Below are 20,771 nucleotides of genomic sequence, written 5' to 3' on the forward strand. Positions count from 1 at the left end.
AGAAGATGAGAACGTAGCCTGAGGCCGTATTGGAGAAGCTGGGATGGCGAGAGGCCTCTGAATGGCGTTATCTGCTATCTTAATAGTAAACTTCCTGGTAGAAATCCCACATTATTTTAGTTTTCAATCATTTTAAACTCTCAGGTGTCCCGTAAAAGTGTACTGGAAGTGTGTTGGCCTCCATGCCAGACTTTGCACTGTTTTAAAGTGCTTCTAGTAACCGATACCCATTGGTATCTGTACCAAAATGTACTTTCTAAATAAAAGGGACCACAAAAAATGGCATTATTGGCTTTATTTTAACTAAAAATCTTAGGGTACATTAAACATATGTTTATTATTGCAAGTTTGTCCTTAAATAAAATAGTGAACATACAAGACAACTTGTCTTTTAGTAGTAAGTAAACAAACAAGGGCTCCTAATTTAGCTGCTGACATATGCAGTAACATATTGTGTCATTTTCCAATCTATTATTTTGTCAACATTATTAAGGACAAGCGGTAGAAAATGAATTATTAATCTAATTGTTCATTTACTTTTAATATCTGCTTATTTTATATTTTAACATGTTATATCTACACTTCTGTTAAAATGTAATAATCCCTTATTCTTCTGTTATATTAGTCTTGGATTTTACCACAAATTTGGGTATCAATCCGATACCAAGTCGTTACAGGATCATACATTGGTCATATTCAAAATCCTCATGTGTCCAGGGACATATTTCCTGACATTATAAACATAATATACATTTTTTTTTTAATTAAAAAAGATTGATGTAATTATAGTAGTATCGACTAGAAACGCTCCTGTACTTGGTATCATTACAGTGGATGTCAGGTGTAGATCCACCAATGGCAGGTGAGCTAGGGTGGGTAGTGAAGCATGTTTAGCTATTCCTCGTCCCGCAGAGATGATACTTGTAAGAAACGTACTTTATTTGTCGCCATGGAGACAAGGATTAGTGATTTGCAGATTAACTTTAGCCGCTAGCTAGATAGCCATGTCTTTAAGCACCTCTTCCTGAGGGTGTTTAAGTGTTATAACTTCACCTATATCTTTACTTTTTAAACCAAAATGCGTCCGTTCTCCCTTTTCTGTCTACACACTGTGTCTGCTTGTAAGTACTCTGTGATTGTGCGCTGCCGAACATGCTCGTCTGCTCGTAAAACCAACAATATGTCACTACGTGTCTGATATCATTTACCCTGAATAAATTCATTCAGTAATATTTACAGTACACCATGGTGACTGATACCATTTATTCCTGAATTAATTATTTTATTATTTAATGAATACCACAATGCCTCATATATTTGATCCTTAATTAATTTAGTATTATTTTCTAGAATACCACGGTGTCTTCTCCAGTCTGGAGAAGTCGGTCAGCATGGGTCAAGAGGACGTACGTGGACATACTCAAGAAGGATGCAGGAGCTCAGAGTACCAAGGAACTGGCCAAAGGTATGGAGAATCGGGATGACTGGAAGCAACGATGGAAGGCTCGTCTGAGGACGACCTAGAGAGACGGTGTCTGATATCATTTATCCTTAACACATTCATTCAGTAATATTTACAGAACACCATGGTTTCTGGTATCATTTATTTTTGAATTGTTTTATTATTCAGTGAATACCACAGTGCCTCATATATTTTATCCTTAATAATTCATTCAGTATTATTTCCAGAATACCATGGTGTCTAATATCATTTGTCCTGAATACATTCATTCGGTAATATTTACAGAATACCATGGTGTCTGATATCATCCATCCATCCATCCATTTGTCCCTTCATTTATTCCTGAATTGTTTTATTATTTAGTGAATACCACAGTGCCTCATATATTTTATCCTTAATAATTCATTTAGTATTATTTCCAAAATACCATAGTGTCTGATATCATTTATCTTGAAAAAAATAATTTAGTATTATTTCCTGAATACCGTTGTGTCTGATATCATTTATCTTGAATACATTAATTCAGTAATATTTACAGAATGCCATGGGGTCTGATATCATCCATCTATCCATTTTCCTTGTCCCTTCATTTATTCCTGAATTGTTGTATTATTTAGTGAATGCCACAGTCCCTTATATATTTTATCATTCATTAATTCAGTATTGGTTCCAGAATACCATGGTGTCTGATATCATTTATCCTGAATAGCTCCATTCAGTAATATTTACAGAATATCATGGTGTCTGATAACATTTATTCCTGAATTATTTTATTATTTAATGAATGCCACGGTGCCTCATATATTGTATCCTTAATTAATTAATTTGGTATTATTTCCAGAACACCATGGCGTCTGTTATAATTTATTCCTGAATTAATTATTTTCATATTTAATGAATACCACAGTGCCTCATATTTTTATCCTTAATTGATTTAGTATTATTTCCAGAATACCACGGTGTCTGATATCATTTATCCTGAATACATTCATTCAGTAATATTTACAAAAAAATACCATGGTTTCTAGTATAATTTATTCCTGAAATTGTTGATTATTTAATGGATACTACAGTGCTTCATATAGTGTATCCTTAATTAATTAATTTAGTATTATTACCAGAATACCACGGTGTCTGATATAATTTATCCTGAATACATTCATTCAGTATTATTTCCAGAATACCATGGTGTCTGATATAATTTATCCTGAATACATTCATTCAGTAATATTTACAAAAAAATACCATGGTTTCTAGTATAATTTATTCCTGAAATTGTTGATTATTTAATGGATACTACAGTGCTTCATATATTTTAACCTTAATTAATTCATTTAGTATTATTACCAGAATACCAAGTTGTCTGATATAATTTATCCTGAATACATTCATTCAGTAATATTTACAAAATACCACGGTCTCTGATATCATTTATCCTGAATACATTCATTCAGTAATATTTAATGAATACCACAGTGCCTCATATATTTGATCCTTAATTGATTTAGTATTATTTCTAGAATACCCCGGTGTCTGATATAATTCATCCTGAATAAATTAATTCAGTAATATTTACAGAATACCACAGTGTCTGATATCATTTATCTTGAATACATTCATTCAGTAATATTTACAAAATACCATGGTTCCTAGTATAATTTATTCCTGAAATTGTTGATTATTTAATGGATACTACATTGCTTCATATATTTTATCCTTAATTTATTAATTTAGTATTATTACCAGGATACCACGGTGTCTGATATCATTTATCCTGAATACATTCATTCAGTAATATTTACAAAATACCACGGTCTCTGATATCATTTATCCTGAATACATCAGTATTATTTCCAGAATACCACGGTGTCTGATATCATTTATCCTGAATACATTCATTCAGTAATATTTACAGAATACCACGGTGTCTGATATCATTTATCCTGAATACATTCATTCAGTTATATTTACAAAAAAATACCATAGTTTCTAGTGTAATTTATTCCTGAAATAGTTGATTATTTAATGGATACTACAGTGCTTCATATATTTTATTCTTAATTAATTCATTTAGTATTATTACCAGAATACCACGGTGTCTGATATCATTTATCCTGAATACATTCATTCAGTAATATTTACAAAATACCACGGTCTCTGATATCATTTATCCTGAATACATTCATTCAGTAATATTTAATGAATACCACAGTGCCTCATATATTTGATCCTTAATTGATTTAGTATTATTTCTAGAATACCCCGGTGTCTGATATAATTCATCCTGAATAAATTAATTCAGTAATATTTACAGAATACCACAGTGTCTGATATCATTAATCTTGAATACATTCATTCAGTAATATTTACAAAATACCATGGTTCCTAGTATAATTTATTCCTGAAATTGTTGATTATTTAATGGATACTACATTGCTTCATATATTTTATCCTTAATTTATTAATTTAGTATTATTACCAGAATACCACGGTGTCTGATATCATTTATCCTGAATACATTCATTCAGTAATATTTACAAAATACCACGGTCTCTGATATCATTTATCCTGAATACATCAGTATTATTTCCAGAATACCACGGTGTCTGATATCATTTATCCTGAATACATTCATTCAGTAATATTTACAAAATACCACGGTCTCTGATATCATTTATCCTGAATACATCAGTATTATTTCCAGAATACCACGGTGTCTGATATCATTTATCCTGAATACATTCATTCAGTAATATTTACAAAATACCACGGTCTCTGATATCATTTATCCTGAATACATCAGTATTATTTCCAGAATACCACGGTGTCTGATATAATTTATCCTGAATAAATTCATTCAGTAATATTTCCAGAATACCACGGTGTCTGATATCATTTATCCTGAATACATTCATTCAGTTATATTTACAAAAAAATACCATGGTTTCTAGTATAATTTATTCCTGAAATAGTTGATTATTTAATGGATACTACAGTGCTTCATATATTTTATTCTTAATTAATTAATTTAGTATTATTACCAGAATACCACGGTCTCTGATATCATTTATCCTGAATACATTCATTCAGTAATATTTACAAAATACCACGGTCTCTGATATCATTTATCCTGAATACATTCATTCAGTAATATTTACAAAATACCACGGTCTCTGATATCATTTATCCTGAATACATCAGTATTATTTCCAGAATACCACGGTGTCTGATATAATTTATCCTGAATAAATTCATTCAGTAATATTTCCAGAATACCACGGTGTCTGATATCATTTATCCTGAATACATTCATTCAGTTATATTTACAAAAAAATACCATGGTTTCTAGTATAATTTATTCCTGAAATAGTTGATTATTTAATGGATACTACAGTGCTTCATATATTTTATTCTTAATTAATTAATTTAGTATTATTACCAGAATACCACGGTGTCTGATATCATTTATCCTGAATACATTCATTCAGTAATATTTACAAAATACCATGTGGTCTGATATAATTAATTCCTGAATTAATTAATGTATCATTTAATGAATACCATAGTGCCTGATATTTGCACAAAGTACCGTGTCGGTATCGCCTGGATTTTACTCGGTATCGGCACCATTGGCCCACAAGGAAGTCTTTTAAATGTAGAAACTAATTTATGATATGACCCCTTTTTTGGTTCGGATCTAGTTGGACAGTTTTATGTCTCTCTTCACTACTCGTGGCTACAAGTTGTCTGACAGAAACTGCAAAGTCGGGCCAAAGGCTAAATAGCCGTCCTCCTTTGTCCCCTTTAAACAAGAGCACTTTGAAGCAGCGTGGGATGTTTAATAATGTTGGCGGAGACCTTTAGAACCTTATTGTTTGTCTTTTGACCAACGTTCAGTCAAATGCTTGTCTTTTTTTTTTTTTTTTTACCGCACTCATTGTTTGCTGCCCTTGAGAGTCCTGAATGGAAGGCATGAGTGAAATAAAAAGGAAATGTACCTCCAAAATAGAAGAAAGATTCATAATTCTTCCCAGTTTCTATGGCCTTGATGCTTGTCTCTCCCCCCCCCCATGAAGTGATTAACCATGGCCTGACACTCCCGAGCAGTCTCGCTCGGGCTGGGATTTATGGCGGCCTTTCGCGGGTCGGTATCCTGCAGGGATGTTGTGTCTGGGAGAGTTCCCCTGTCTCGCTGCGTGTTTGGAAAAGATGCTCGGCGCTCATGTTTCTCAACGCACACGCCGGTGACGTGCCATGTTTTCTTTCCCAGAGTAAAATCCAGGCTGACCCGGTACTTTGTGCTAATACACCTAATGTGTCCGCTAAGATTGAAAAAGTGGTGTGTTTTCAAATACACACCCCGTTTCCATATGAGTTGGGGAAATTGTGTTAGATGTAAATATAAATGGAATACAATGATTTGCAAATCCTTTTCAACCCATATTCAGTTGAATATGCTACAAAGACAACATATTTGATGTTCAAACTCATAAACTTTATTTTTTTTTGGCAAATAATAATTAACTTAGAATTTCATGGCTGCAACACGTGCCAAAGTAGTTGGGAAAGGGCATGTTCACCACTGTGTTACATGGCCTTTCCTTTAAACAACACTTAGTAAACGTTTGGGAACTGAGGAGACACATTTTTGAAGCTTCTCAGGTGGAATTCTTTCCCATTCTTGCTTGATGTACAGCTTAAGTTGTTCAACAGTCCGGGGGTCTCCGTTGTGGTATTTTAGGCTTCATAATGCGCCACACATTTTCAATGGGAGACAGGTCTGGACTACAGGCAGGCCAGTCTAGTACCGGCACTCTTTTACTATAAAGCCACGTTGATGTAACACATGGCTTGGCATTGTCTTGCTGAAATAAGCAGGGGCGTCCATGGTAACGTTGCTTGGATGGCAACATATGTTGCTCCAAAACCTGTATGTACCTTTCAGTATTAATGGCGCCTTCACAGATGTGTAAGCTACCCATGTCTTGGGCACTAATACACCCCCATACCATCACACATGCTGGCTTTTCAACTTTGCGCCTAGAACAATCCGGATGGTTCTTTTCCTCTTTGGTCCGGAGGACACGACGTCCACAGTTTCCAAAAACTATTTGAAATGTGGACTCGTCAGACCACAGAACACTTTTCCACTTTGTATCAGTCCATCTTAGATGAGCTCAGGCCCAGCGAAGCCGACGGCGTTTCTGGGTGTTGTTGATAAACGGTTTTCGCCTTGCATAGGAGAGTTTTAATATGTAGTGACCAACTGTAGTTACTGACAGTGGGTTTCTGAAGTGTTCCTGAGTCTATGTGGTGATATCCTTTACACACTGATGTCGCTTGTTGATGCAGTACAGCCTGAGGGATCGAAGGTCACGGGCTTAGTTGCTTACGTGCAGTGATTTCTCCAGATTCTCTGATCCCGTTGATGATATTACGGACCGTAGATTGTGAAATCCCTAAATTCCTTGCAATAGCTGGTTGAGAAAGGTTTTTCTTAAACTGTTCAACAATTTGCTCACACATTTGTTGACAAAGTGGTGACCCTCACCCCATCCTTGTTTGTGAATGACTGAGCATTTCATGGAATCTACTTTCATACCCAATCATGGCACCCACCTGTTCCCAATTTGCCTGTTCACCTGTGGGATGTTCCAAATAAGTGTTTGATGAGCATTCCTCAACTTTATCAGTATTTATTGCCACCTTTCCCAACTTCTTTGTCACGTGTTGCTGGCATCAAATTCTAAAGTTAATGATTATTTGCACAAAAAAAAAATGTTTATCAGTTTGAACATCAAATATGTTGTTTTTGTAGCATATTCAATTTAATATGGGTTGAAAATGATTTGCAAATCATTGTATTCCGTTTATATTTACATCTAACACAATTTCCCAACTCATATGGAAACGGGGTTTGTACATAGCTCACACAATATCTGTTTTTATCTTTTTTTTTTGTTTTTATAAAAAAATATCAATGTACTATATAAAAAAAACAATCTAAGATATTGACACGTTTTAGCCAGTTAATTAAATGCTAACTCATGAATTAATCAATTTAAAAAAATGACAACAACAATAATAAACACTATATTATGTAACTTAACATTAATATTTTCGTACAGGCAGAATTTTTGACATACAGAATTATGCAGTTAAACAATTATAATATTATTTTTATTCTATTCTTACATGGGAAGAAACAACATTAAATATGTAAGAAAAAAGAGCAAAAACAGCTGAAATGTTCTAACTAATAATTAATAATATTATATTTAATCACTTATGACACATAGCTGACACAATGTTTGTTTTTAGCATTTTTTAAATAAAAAAAATAATGTAGTATATGAAGAAAAAAAATGTCTATAATATTGATACGTTTTATTTAGTTAATTAAAAGCTAACTCACATGAATTAATCAATTTGAAAAAATTACAACAACAATAATAAACACTATTATGTAACTGAAAATTAATATTTTTCTACAGGCACAATTTTTCACGCATAATATCATGCAGTTACACTATAATATTAATACCTTTTATTGTATTCTTACATGGGGAAAAACAGTAAAAATGTAAGAAAAAGAGCTGTATATAATGAGAAAAAAATTAAATGTTGTAACTGATAATTAATAATAATATACTTAGTCACCTATAATACATAGCTGACACAATGTCTGTTTTTAGCATTTTTTTAAGATAAAAATAATTATGTAGTATATGAAGAAAAAAAATGTCTATAATATTGACACGTTTTAGTCAGTTAATTAAATGCTAACTCATGAATTAATCAATTGGAAAAAATGACAACAATAATAAAAATTATTATTGTTTATTAATGTTTATTAATAAACATTACCTTTTTTTGTATTCTTACATGGGTAAAAAACAATAGTAAAATTGTAAGAAAAGAGCGGTATATAATGAGAAAAAAATGAAATGTTGTAACTAATAATTAATGATAATATACTTAGTCACCTATAATACATAGCTGACACAAAATCTGTTTTTAGCATTTTTTTAAATAAAAAAAAAGTACTATATAAAGAAAAAAAATCTAAAATTTTGACACGTTTTAGTCAGGTAATTAATCAATTTGAAAAAATTACAACAACAATAATAAACACTGTATTATGTAACTGAAGATTAATATTTTTTTACAGGCACAATTTTTGACACATACTATCATGCAGTTACACACTAATATTAATACGTTTTTTGTATTCTTACATGGGGAAAAACAATAGTAAAAATGTAAGAAAAAGAGCGGCATATAATGAGAAAAAAATGAAATGTTCTAAGTAATAATTAATAATAATATACTTAGTCACCTATAATACATAGCTGACACAATGTCTGTTTTAAAAAAATAATTATGTAGTATATAAAGAAGAAAAAAAATCTATAATATTGACACGTTTTAGTCAGTTAATTAAATGCTAACTCATGAATTAATCAATTGGAAAAAATGACAACAACAATAATAAACACTATTATGTAACTTAACATTAATATTTTTCTACAGGCACAAATTATGATGCATAATATTATGCAGTTACACAATAATATTGATATTGGTTTTATTATATTCTTACATGGTGAAAAAATAATAGTAAAAATGTAAGAAAAAGAGCTGTATATAATGAGAAAAAAATTAAATGTTCTAACTAATAATTAATAATAATATACTAAGTCACCTATAATACTTAGCTGACACAATGTCTGTTTTTAGCATTTTTTAAGATAAAAATAATTATGTAGTATATGAAGAAGAAAAAAAGTCTATAATATTGACACGTTTTAGTCGGTTAATTAAATGCTAACTCATGAATTAATCAATTGGAAACAATGACAACAACAATAATAAACACTGTATTATGTAACTTAACGTTAATATTTTTCTACAGGCACAAATTATGATGCATAATATCCTGCACTTACACAATGATATTAATATTCTTTTTATTGTATTTTTACATGGGGAAAAAATGATAGTAAAAATGTAAGAAAAAGAGCGGTATATAATGAGGAATAAATGAAAAGTTCTAACTAATAATAATATACTTAGTCACCTATAATACATAGCTGACACAATATATATTTTTTAGCATTGTTTTAAGTTAAAATATCAATATGGCCGCCGCATACTTTGACTTTTCAGTATGAGAGTTTTGACACCCCTGAACTAAAGTATCAAAAGTATCGATGTTTTAATTGGAGAATCGATATCAGAGCATAAAGATCTGGTATCGGCAGTATCGATATTTCTTTGGAATGGATGCTACTGGAGTGTGGAAATACGCACAGTGGTTTAGTTTCTCTCTGGCGCCTCCTATGTTTGCTTTTCAAACGCACACAGTTTGCTTTGGCTGGCCGTAGAAAATCAAAGTGTGAACGCGGCAGAAGTCAAATATCGTCTCAGATTGCTGATGAAAGATGTTTCCCGCCAGCGACTGTTTGGCCTGACAGCAAGTTCAACATTGTGGAGAAGCTGTTGTCTTTGCTAAAGGGCTTTAATTGACTTAATCTGAAGGACAGGATGTTTTAATCTGAAGGACAGGACGTTTTATTCTGAAGAACAAGACGTTTCTAACAAGAAGCATCTCCCGCATGGTTGCAAATGGAGGACAATGAGCTCGCTACCTTTCTTTGAACGTCAACAATAGTCTTTTATTCTTTTAAACGCTGCACTTCCTGTCTTATTGCCAGACTTTGACTTTGTAGGGGAGTCGATGCATTCTCCATTGTTCGACACAAACAAATGTTGCTTTTTTTTTAGGGATCTACGGCAAACATGCCAGTTAAAGATCCTCTCCGTGACAGGAGAACTTTGTTGTTTTTAGAATCTACTGCAAAAATGCCAGTTAAAGATCCTCTTTGTGACAGGAGACCTTTGTCGTTTTTAAGGATCTACTGCAAAAATGCTAGTGAAAAATCCTCTTTGTGACAGGAGAAATTTGTCGTTTTGAAGGATCTACTGCAAAAATGCCAGTTAAAGATCCTCCTTGTGACAGGAGAACTTGGTCGTTTTTAAGGATCTACTGCAAAAATGCTAGTTAAAGATCCTCTTTGTGACAGGAGAAATTTGTTGTTTTTAAGGATCCACTGCAAAAATGCCAGTTAAAGATCCTCTTTGTGACAGGAGAACTTTGTCGTTTTTAAGGATCTACTGCAAAAATGCTAGTTAAAAATCCTCTTTGTGACAGGAGAAATTTGTCGTTTTTAAGGATCTACTGCAAAAATGCCAGTTAAAGATCCTCTTTGTGACATGGGAACTTTGTCGTTTTTAAGGATCTACTACAAAAATGCCAGTTAAAGATCCTCTTTGTGACAGGAGGAATTTGCCGTTTTTAAGGATCTACTGCAAAAATGCCAGTTAAAGATCCTCTTTGTGACAGGAGACCTTTGTCGTTTTTTAAGGATCTACTGCAAAAATGCTAGTTAAAAATCCTCTTTGTGACAGGAGAAATTTGTCGTTTTTAAGGATCCACTGCAAAAATGCCAGTTAAAGATCCTTTGTGACAGGAGAACGTTGCCGTTTTTAAGGATCTACTGCAAAATGCCAGTTAAAGATCCTCTTTGTGACAGGAGACCTTTGTCGTTTTGAAGGATCTACTGCAAAAATGCCGGTTAAAGATCGTCTTTGTGACAGGAGAACGTTGCCGTTTTTAAGGATCTACTGCGAAAATGCTAGTTAAAGATCCTCTTTGTGACAGGAGAACTTTGTCGTTTTTAAGGATCTACTGCAAAAATGCTAGTTAAAAATCCTCTTTGTGACAGGAGAAATTTGTAGTTTTTAAGGATCTACTGCAAAAATGCCAGTTAAAGATCCTCTTTGTGACAGGAGAAATTTGTCGTTTTTAAGGATCTACTGCAAAAATGCCAGTTAAAGATCCTCTTTGTGACAGGAGAACTTTGTCGTTTTTAAGGATCTACTGCAAAAATGCTAGTTAAAGATCCTCTTTGTGACAGGAGAAATGTGTAGTTTTTAAGGATCTACTGCAAAAATGCCAGTTAAAGATCCTCTTTGTGACAGGAGAACTTTGTCGTTTTTAAGGATCTACTGCAAAAATGCCAGTTAAAGATCGTCTTTGTGACAGGAGAACGTTGCCATTTTTAAGGATCTACTGCAAAAATGCTAGTTAAAGATCCTCTTTGTGACAGGAGAACTTTGTCGTTTTTAAGGATCTACTACAAAAATGCCAGTTAAAGATCCTCTTTGTGACAGGAGGAATTTGCCGTTTTTAAGGATCTACTGCAAAAATGCCAGTTAAAGATCCTCTTTGTGACAGGAGACCTTTGTCGTTTTTAAGGATCTACTGCAAAAATGCTAGTTAAAAATCCTCTTTGTGACAGGAGAAATTTGTCGTTTTTAAGGATCCACTGCAAAAATGCCAGTTAAAGATCCTCTTTGTGACAGGAGGAATTTGCCGTTTTTAAGGATCTACTGCAAAAATGCCAGTTAAAGATCCTCTTTGTGACAGGAGACCTTGTCGTTTTTAGGGATCTACTGCAAAAATGCTAGTTAAAAATCCTCTTTGTGACAGGAGAACGTTGCCATTTTTAAGGATCTACTGCAAAAATGCTAGTTAAAGATCCTCTTTGTGACAGGAGAACGTTGCCATTTTTAAGGATCTACTGCAAAAATGCTAGTTAAAGATCCTCTTTGTGACAGGAGAACGTTGCCATTTTTAAGGATCTACTGCAAAAATGCTAGTTAAAGATCCTCTTTGTGACAGGAGAACGTTGCCATTTTTAAGGATCTACTGCAAAAATGCTAGTTAAAGATCGTCTTTTGTGACAGGAGAATGTTGCCGCTTTTAAGGATCTACTGCAAAAATGCCAGTTAAAGATCCTCACCGTGAAAGGAGACTTTTGCCGTTTTTAAGGATCTACTGCGAAAATGCTAGTTGAAGATCCTCTTTGTGATAGGAGAAATTTGTCGTTTTTAAGGATCTACTGCAAAAATGCCAGTTAAAGATCCTCTTTGTGGCAGGAGAATGTTGCCATTTTTAAGGATCTACTGCAAAAATGCTAGTTAAAGATCCTCTTTGTGACAGGAGAACTTTGCAGTTTTTAAGGATCTACTGCAAAAATGCTAGTTAAAGATCGTCTTTTGTGACAGGAGAACGTTGCCGCTTTTAAGGATCTACTGCAAAAATGGCAGTTAAAGATCCTCACCGTGAGAGGAGACTTTTGCCGTTTTTAAGGATCTACTGCGAAAATGCTAGTTAAAGATCCTCTTTGTGACAGGAGAACTTCGTCATTTTTAAGGATCTACTGCAAAAATGCCAGTTAAAGATCCTCTTTGTGACAGGAGACCTTTGCTGTTTTTAAGGATCTACTGCAAAAATGCTAGTTAAAGATCCTCTTAGTGACATGGGAACTTTGCTGTTTTTAAGGATCTACTGCAAAAAGGCTAGTTAAAGATCCTCTTTGTGACAGGAGAACTTTGCTGTTTATAAGGACCTACTGCAAAAATGCTAGTTAAAGATCCTCTTCGTGACATGGGAACTTTGCTGTTTTTAAGGATCTACTGCAAAAATTCTAGTTAAAGATCCTCTTTGTGACAGGAGAACGTTGCCGTTTTTAAGGATCTACTGCAAAAATGCCAGTTAAAGATCCTCTTTGTGACAGGAGAAATTTGCAGTTTTTAAGGATCTACTGCAAAAATGCTAGTTAAAGATCGTCTTTTGTGACAGGAGAACGTTGCCGCTTTTAAGGATCTACTGCAAAAATGGCAGTTAAAGACCCTCACCGTGAGAGGAGACGTTTGCCGTTTTTAAGGATCTACTGCGAAAATGCTAGTTAAAGATCCTCTTTGTGACAGGAGACCTTTGCCGTTTTTAAGGATCTACTGCAAAAATGCTAGTTAAAGATCCTCTTAGTGACATGGGAACTTTGCTGTTTTTAAGGATCTACTGCAAAAATGCTAGTTAAAGATCCTCTTTGTGACAGGAGAACGTTGCTGTTTATAAGGACCTACTGCAAAAATGCTAGTTAAAGATCCTCTTCGTGACATGGGAACTTTGCTGTTTTTAAGGATCTACTGCAGAAATTCTAGTTAAAGATCCTCTTTGTGACAGGAGAACGTTGCCGTTTTTAAGGATCTACTGCAAAAATGCCAGTTAAAGATCCTCTTTGTGGCAGGAGAACTTTGTCGTTTTAAAGGATCTACTGCAAAAATGCCAGTCAAAGATCCTCTTTGTGACAGGAGACCTTTGCCGTTTTTAAGGATCTACTGCAAAAATGCTAGATAAAGATCCTCTTCGTGACAGGAGAATGTTGCCGCTTTTAAGGATCTACTGCAAAAATGCCAGTTAAAGATCCTCTTTGTGACAGGAGAACTTTGCCGTTTTTAAGGATCTACTGCAAAAATGCTAGTTAATATCCTCTGCTTTTATCCTCTTTGTATATAATTTATATTTGCATGTCTCATGACACATTATCTGTATGTAATATTGGCTGCATTTCTGATAGTTGTTTGTGTGCCATGTTGTTCCAGACCACAGCAAACGTTACCTAGCTTGCCAAAGATTGTAATAAATATATTAAAAGAAGACAGCCTTAACTTGGACACACACATCTATACCTTTGACCATTAAAGCCAGTAATTTCCAATCTGAGTAGCCTCTGATTTACTAATGTTTTCTAATGTTGTAAAAATGTGTAGAATTAATATAACATTTTAACATTTCTGTCAACAAAGATTTGTTTAGGCCTGCGACACATAGTCATTTTGATAGTAGGCTATTGTAGCTAATATAGACACATCATGTGTTGCCTTCATTACAACACTTATATACGGCTTTTAAAGTCATTTTGATAGTAGGCTATTATATCAAATATAGACACTTACGTCATATGTTGCCTTCATTATAAGACTTATATATGGCTTTTCATTTTTTTCCGGCTCCAGACAGATTTGTTTTTTTGTATTTTTGGTCCAATATGCCTCTTTCAACGTTTTGGGTTGCCGACCCCTGCTCTAGATGACAGAAGAACGCTGCTATTGTGCGGGTATCGAGTCACAGATCCTCTATATCAGTGGTCCCCGACCACCGGTTTTGCTACCGGGCCGCACAGAAACATTAATTTATATATAAACTACCACATTTTCTCTGACTTAACTTTCGCCTGTCCCACTGAACACACCAATAAGCTTGTTTATAGTTGTACATTACAACTCCTTTGTTATAGTACCATATTTTTCGGACTATAAGTCGCAGTTTTTTTCATAGTTTGGCGACTTATACTCAGGAGCGACCTATGTGTGAAATTATTACCACATTACCGTAAAATATCAAATAATATTATTTAGCTCATTCACGTAAGAGACTAGACGTATAAGATTTCGTGGGATTTAGCGATCAGGAGTGACAGATTGTTTGGTAAACGTATAGCATGTTCTATATGTTATAGTTATTTGAATGACTCTTACCATAATATGTTACGTTAACATACCAGGCACGTTCTCAGTTGGTTATTTATGCCTCATATAACGTACACTTATTCAGCCTGTTGTTCACTATTCTTTATTTATTTTAAATTGCCTTTGAAATGTCTATTCTTGGTGTTGGCTTTTATCAAATACATTTCCCCCCAAAATGCGACTTATATATGTTTTTTCCCTTCTTTATTATGCATTTTCGGCCGGTGCGACTTATACTCCGAAAAATACGGTACATGGGACAATGCACATTAATAGACATATAAAATGTTAATGTGCCAGATTGGAGCCAAAGGCTAATTTGTTGGCCACACGCAGAAAACCGGTCCGTGAAAATAATGCATACATTAAACCGGTCCCTGGTGGAAAAAAGGTTGGGGAACCCTGCTCTATATGACCCTGCTCTATATGACATAAGCATATACCCGCAAAGAAGTGTTAGGAGCGTCTCGTTGCGCCTCACCTTGGTCTAGAACGGCATTGGTCCCTTGTGGGAAAGACGGGGCCGTGGACGTCTCCTCTTCCAGCCGGCCGGTCTGTGGGTCTGACCGCCTCTTACGGGATTTTGCTGCACCAGTTTCCTCACCGAAGCTGCTTCTCCCAGCTCCCGGCCATGTTCCGTGGAGGCCATCGGACCTGCAAGATGAAGGACGCGTAAAAAAAAACTTGCAGAGGGAATGCGGGCAAGGCAAGGAGATAATGGATGAGGGTGGAGGTGTGTGGGCCCTTTGAAGCCCACCCAGCGACTGTCCATCAAGTGAGCGTGCCGCTAGCATAACGCAGAGTCAGAACGCTTGTGTTTCATGTCTCGGCCACTCACGTCATAAACACCTCGCAGTGACAGAACCTCACCGAGGTGCATCCTGTCGCCGTGTTTGGTCCCAGATTAGCGATGACTGTTTGGAGAGTGTGTGAACGTCGGCGTGTTTGAGAGTGATACCAGATGTTCTCAGTGAGCCCTGATTAGCTGAAGACTCTACGGTGTAAATGACTTCAGTGTCAAAGACCCCCCTATAAAGATCTTCTCTATGCCAAGAGCATCACGAGAGTGCCCATTTGACCAAGAACCACAACCGTAAGAGCACTCGGCTCTTACGGTCTTGCAAAAACAACCATCAGATATCCTGTGAATGACAGGAGCACAAAAAGATTGCCAAAACTTCTCTGCATGACAGGAGCTCTCTGCTCCTTTTAAGGACCAATTGCGAAAACGCTACTCAAAGATTGTTTGTATGACAAGAGCGGTCTGCTGTTTGTACGGACCAACTGCAAAAACGCAAGTCAATCAATCAATCAATCAAAGTTTATTTATATAGTCCTTAATCACAAGTGTCCACAACGATATCCTCGGCTCAGATCCCACATCAGGGCAACCCAATGGGAACAACGAGAAACCTTGAAGGGGACCGCAGATGTGGGGCAGATCGGAAAAGAGAAAGCAGATCAACTGATTGGTCTTTTTTTAAAAAGTCCTCAAAAAGTCCAAGATCGACACCAGAAGAACTTGGCATGACAAAAGCGGTCCGCTGTTTTGAAGGACACATTTCCAAAGCGCTAGTCAAAGATTCTCCGTATGATAAGATAGGTCTTCGGTTTTCAAGTCCAAGATCTACAGCAGAAAAACGCTAGTCCAAGATTCTCTATACGACAAATTGGTCCGCAGTTTTTAAAGACGCATCTCAAAAATGCTAGTCAAAGATTTTCTATATGACAGGAGAGGTCTTCGGTTTTTAATGACACATTTCAAAAGCGCGAGTCAAAGTTTATTTATATGACAAGAGCTGTCTGCTGCTTTAAAGTAACAACTGCCAAAACCCAAGTCCAAGTTCCACAGCAGAAAAATGCTAGTCAAAGATTCTCCATACGATAAGACAGGTCTTTGGTTTTTCAAGGACACGTTTCAAAAATGCGAGTGAAATATTCTATCTATGACAAGAGGGGTCTGCTGTTTGAAGGACCAACTGCAAAAACGCAAGTCCAAGATCTACAGCAGAAAAACGCTAGTCCAAGATTCTCTATACGACAAAAGCGGTCCGCAGTTTTTAAAGACGCATCTCAAAAATGCTAGTCAAAGATTTTCTATATGACAGGAGAGGTCGTCGGTTTTTAATGACACATTTCAAAAGCGCTAGTCAAAGATTCTTTATATGACAAGAGCTGTCTGCTGCTTCAAAGTAACTACTGCCAAAACCCAAGTCCAAGATCCACAGCAGAAAAATGCTAGTCAAAGATTCTCCATTTGATAAGACAGGTCTTTGGTTTTTCAAGGACACGTTTCAAAAATGCGAGTGAAATATTCTATCTATGACAAGAGGGGTCTGCTGTTTGAGGGACCAACTGCAAAAACGCAAGTCCAAGATATACAGCAGAAAAACGCTAGTCAAAGATTCTTTATACGACAAAAGCGGTCCGCAGTTTTAAAGTACACATCTCATAAATGCTAGTCAAAGATTCTCTATATGACAGGAGAGGTCTTCGGTTTTTAATGACACATTTCAAAAGCGCGAGTCAAAGTTTATTTATATGACAAGAGCTGTCTGCTGCTTTAAAGTAACTACTGCCAAAACCCAAGTTGAAGATCCACAGAAGAAAAATGCTAGTCAAAGATTCTCCATACGATAAGACAGGTCTTTGGTTTTTCAAGGACACGTTTCAAAAATGCGAGTGAAATATTCTATCTATGACAAGAGGGGTCTGCTGTTTGAAGGACCATCTGCAAAAACGCAAGTCCAAGATCTACAGCAGAAAAACGCTAGTCCAAGATTCTCTATACGACAAATTGGTCCGCAGTTTTTAAAGACGCATCTCAAAAATGCTAGTCAAAGATTTTCTATATGACAGGAGAGTTCTTCGGTTTTTAATGACACATTTCAAAAGCGCGAGTCAAAGTTTATTTATATGACAAGAGCTGTCTGCTGCTTTAAAGTAACAACTGCCAAAACCCAAGTCCAAGTTCCACAGCAGAAAAATGCTAGTCAAAGATTCTCCATACGATAAGACAGGTCCTTGGTTTTTCAAGGACACGTTTCAAAAATGCGAGTGAAATATTCTATCTATGACAAGAGGGGTCTGCTGTTTGAAGGACCATCTGCAAAAACGCAAGTCCAAGATCTACAGCAAAAAAACGCTAGTCCAAGATTCTCTATACGACAAAAGCGGTCCGCAGTTTTTAAAGACGCATCTCAAAAATGCTAGTCAAAGATTTTCTATATGACAGGAGAGGTCTTCGGTTTTTAATGACACATTTCAAAAGCGCGAGTCAAAGTTTATTTATATGACAAGAGCTGTCTGCTGCTTTAAAGTAACAACTGCCAAAACCCAAGTCCAAGATCCACAGCAGAAAAATGCTAGTCAAAGATTCTCCATACGATAAGACAGGTCTTTGGTTTTTCAAGGACACGTTTAAAAAATGCGGGTGAAATATTCTATCTATGACAAGAGGGGTCTGCTGTTTGAAGGACCATCTGCAAAAACGCAAGTCCAAGATCTACAGCAGAAAAACGCTAGTCCAAGATTCTCTATACGACAAAAGCGATCCGCAGTTTTTAAAGACGCATCTCAAAAATGCTAGTCAAAGATTTTCTATATGACAGGAGAGGTCGTCGGTTTTTAATGACACATTTCAAAAGCGCTAGTCAAAGATTCTTTATATGACAAGAGCTGTCTGCTGCTTCAAAGTAACTACTGCCAAAACCCAAGTCCAAGATCCACAGCAGAAAAATGCTAGTCAAAGATTCTCCATACGATAAGACAGGTCCTTGGTTTTTCAAGGACACGTTTCAAAAATGCGAGTGAAATATTCTATCTATGACAAGAGGGGTCTGCTGTTTGAAGGACCATCTGCAAAAACGCAAGTCCAAGATCTACAGCAAAAAAACGCTAGTCCAAGATTCTCTATACGACAAAAGCGGTCCGCAGTTTTTAAAGACGCATCTCAAAAATGCTAGTCAAAGATTTTCTATATGACAGGAGAGGTCTTCGGTTTTTAATGACACATTTCAAAAGCGCGAGTCAAAGTTTATTTATATGACAAGAGCTGTCTGCTGCTTTAAAGTAACAACTGCCAAAACCCAAGTCCAAGATCCACAGCAGAAAAATGCTAGTCAAAGATTCTCCATACGATAAGACAGGTCTTTGGTTTTTCAAGGACACGTTTAAAAAATGCGGGTGAAATATTCTATCTATGACAAGAGGGGTCTGCTGTTTGAAGGACCATCTGCAAAAACGCAAGTCCAAGATCTACAGCAGAAAAACGCTAGTCCAAGATTCTCTATACGACAAAAGCGATCCGCAGTTTTTAAAGACGCATCTCAAAAATGCTAGTCAAAGATTTTCTATATGACAGGAGAGGTCGTCGGTTTTTAATGACACATTTCAAAAGCGCTAGTCAAAGATTCTTTATATGACAAGAGCTGTCTGCTGCTTCAAAGTAACTACTGCCAAAACCCAAGTCCAAGATCCACAGCAGAAAAATGCTAGTCAAAGATTCTCCATTTGATAAGACAGGTCTTTGGTTTTTCAAGGACACGTTTCAAAAATGCGAGTGAAATATTCTATCTATGACAAGAGGGGTCTGCTGTTTGAAGGACCAACTGCAAAAACGCAAGTCCAAGATCCACAGCAGAAAAACGCTAGTCAAAGATTCTTTATACGACAAAAGCGGTCCGCAGTTTTAAAGTACACATCTCATAAATGCTAGTCAAAGATTCTCTATATGACAGGAGAGGTCTTTGGTTTTTAATGGCACATTTCAAAAGCGCTAGTCAAAGATTCTCTATATGACAAGAGCGGTCTGCTGCTTTTAAGTAACAACTGCCAAAACCAAGTCCAAGATCCACAGCAGAAAAATGCTAGTCAAAGATTCTCCATAAGAAAAAAGTAGTCTGCTGTTTAAAAGGACACACTGCAAAAATGCAAGTCCAAGATCTACAGCCAGAAAAAAATGCTTGTCAAAGATTCTTTATACAACAAAAGCTGCCTGCTTTTAAAAAAAAACACATTTCAAAAGCGCTAGTCAAAGAACAAGAGCGGTCTGCTGCTTTTAAGTAACAACTGCCAAAACCCAATTCCAAGATCCACAGCAGGAAAATGCTAGTCAAAGAATCTCCATAAGAAAAAAGTGGTCTGCTGTTTTTAAGGACACACTGCAAAAATGCAAGTCCAAGATCTACAGCCAAAAAAAAGGCTTGTCAAAGATTCTCTATAAAACAAAAGCTGCCTGCTTTTTTAAAAACACATTTCAAAAACGCTTGTCGAATATTCTATACATGACAAGAGGGGTCTGCTGTTTTAAAGACCAACAGCAAAAACGCAAGTCCAAGATCGACAGCAGAAAAACGCTAGTCAAAGATTCTCGATATGACACATCTCAAAAACATTAGTCAAATATTATCTAAATGACGAGAGGCCTGCTGTTTTTGGGGTACATTTCAAAAACGCTAGTCAAAGATTCTCTATATGACAAGAGCGGTCTGCTGCTTTTAAGTCACAACTGCCAAAACCCGTGTCCAAGATCCACAGCAGAAAAATGCTAGTCAAAGAGTCTCCATAAGAAAAAAGTGGTCTGCTGTTTTTAAGGACGCATATCAAAAATGCCAGAGAAAGATTCTCTCTATGACAAGAGAGGTCTTCGGTTTTTAAGTAACAACTGCAGAAACCCAAGTCCAAGATCCACACCAGAAAAATGCTCGTTAAAGATTCTCCATAACAAATAATTGGTTTGCTGTTTTTAGGGACACATTTAAAAAAATGCCGGTCAAATATTCTCTGTATGACAAGAGCGGCCTGCTGTTGTGTGTAAATATATGTATATATATATGTATATGTGTGTGTATATATATGTGCATATATG

The 20,771-nt window shown here is 35.7% G+C and overlaps 1 protein-coding gene across 1 annotated transcript in view; it reads right to left on the bottom strand.

The window, feature by feature from the left end:
• Nucleotides 1-20,771, bottom strand: part of apln (apelin) — a 67,774-nt gene that overhangs the window by 4,324 nt on the left and 42,679 nt on the right. Inside the window, exon 2 of the mRNA XM_062039794.1 lies at nt 15,384-15,556. Coding sequence (XP_061895778.1) covers nt 15,390-15,556 — 167 coding nt within the window. The 3' untranslated portion in view covers nt 15,384-15,389. The remainder of the gene's footprint in view (nt 1-15,383; nt 15,557-20,771) is intronic.

Source organism: Entelurus aequoreus, linkage group LG28 (genome assembly GCF_033978785.1).
Source record: "Entelurus aequoreus isolate RoL-2023_Sb linkage group LG28, RoL_Eaeq_v1.1, whole genome shotgun sequence".
In the NCBI taxonomy this organism is placed as follows: Eukaryota; Metazoa; Chordata; class Actinopteri; order Syngnathiformes; family Syngnathidae; genus Entelurus; species Entelurus aequoreus.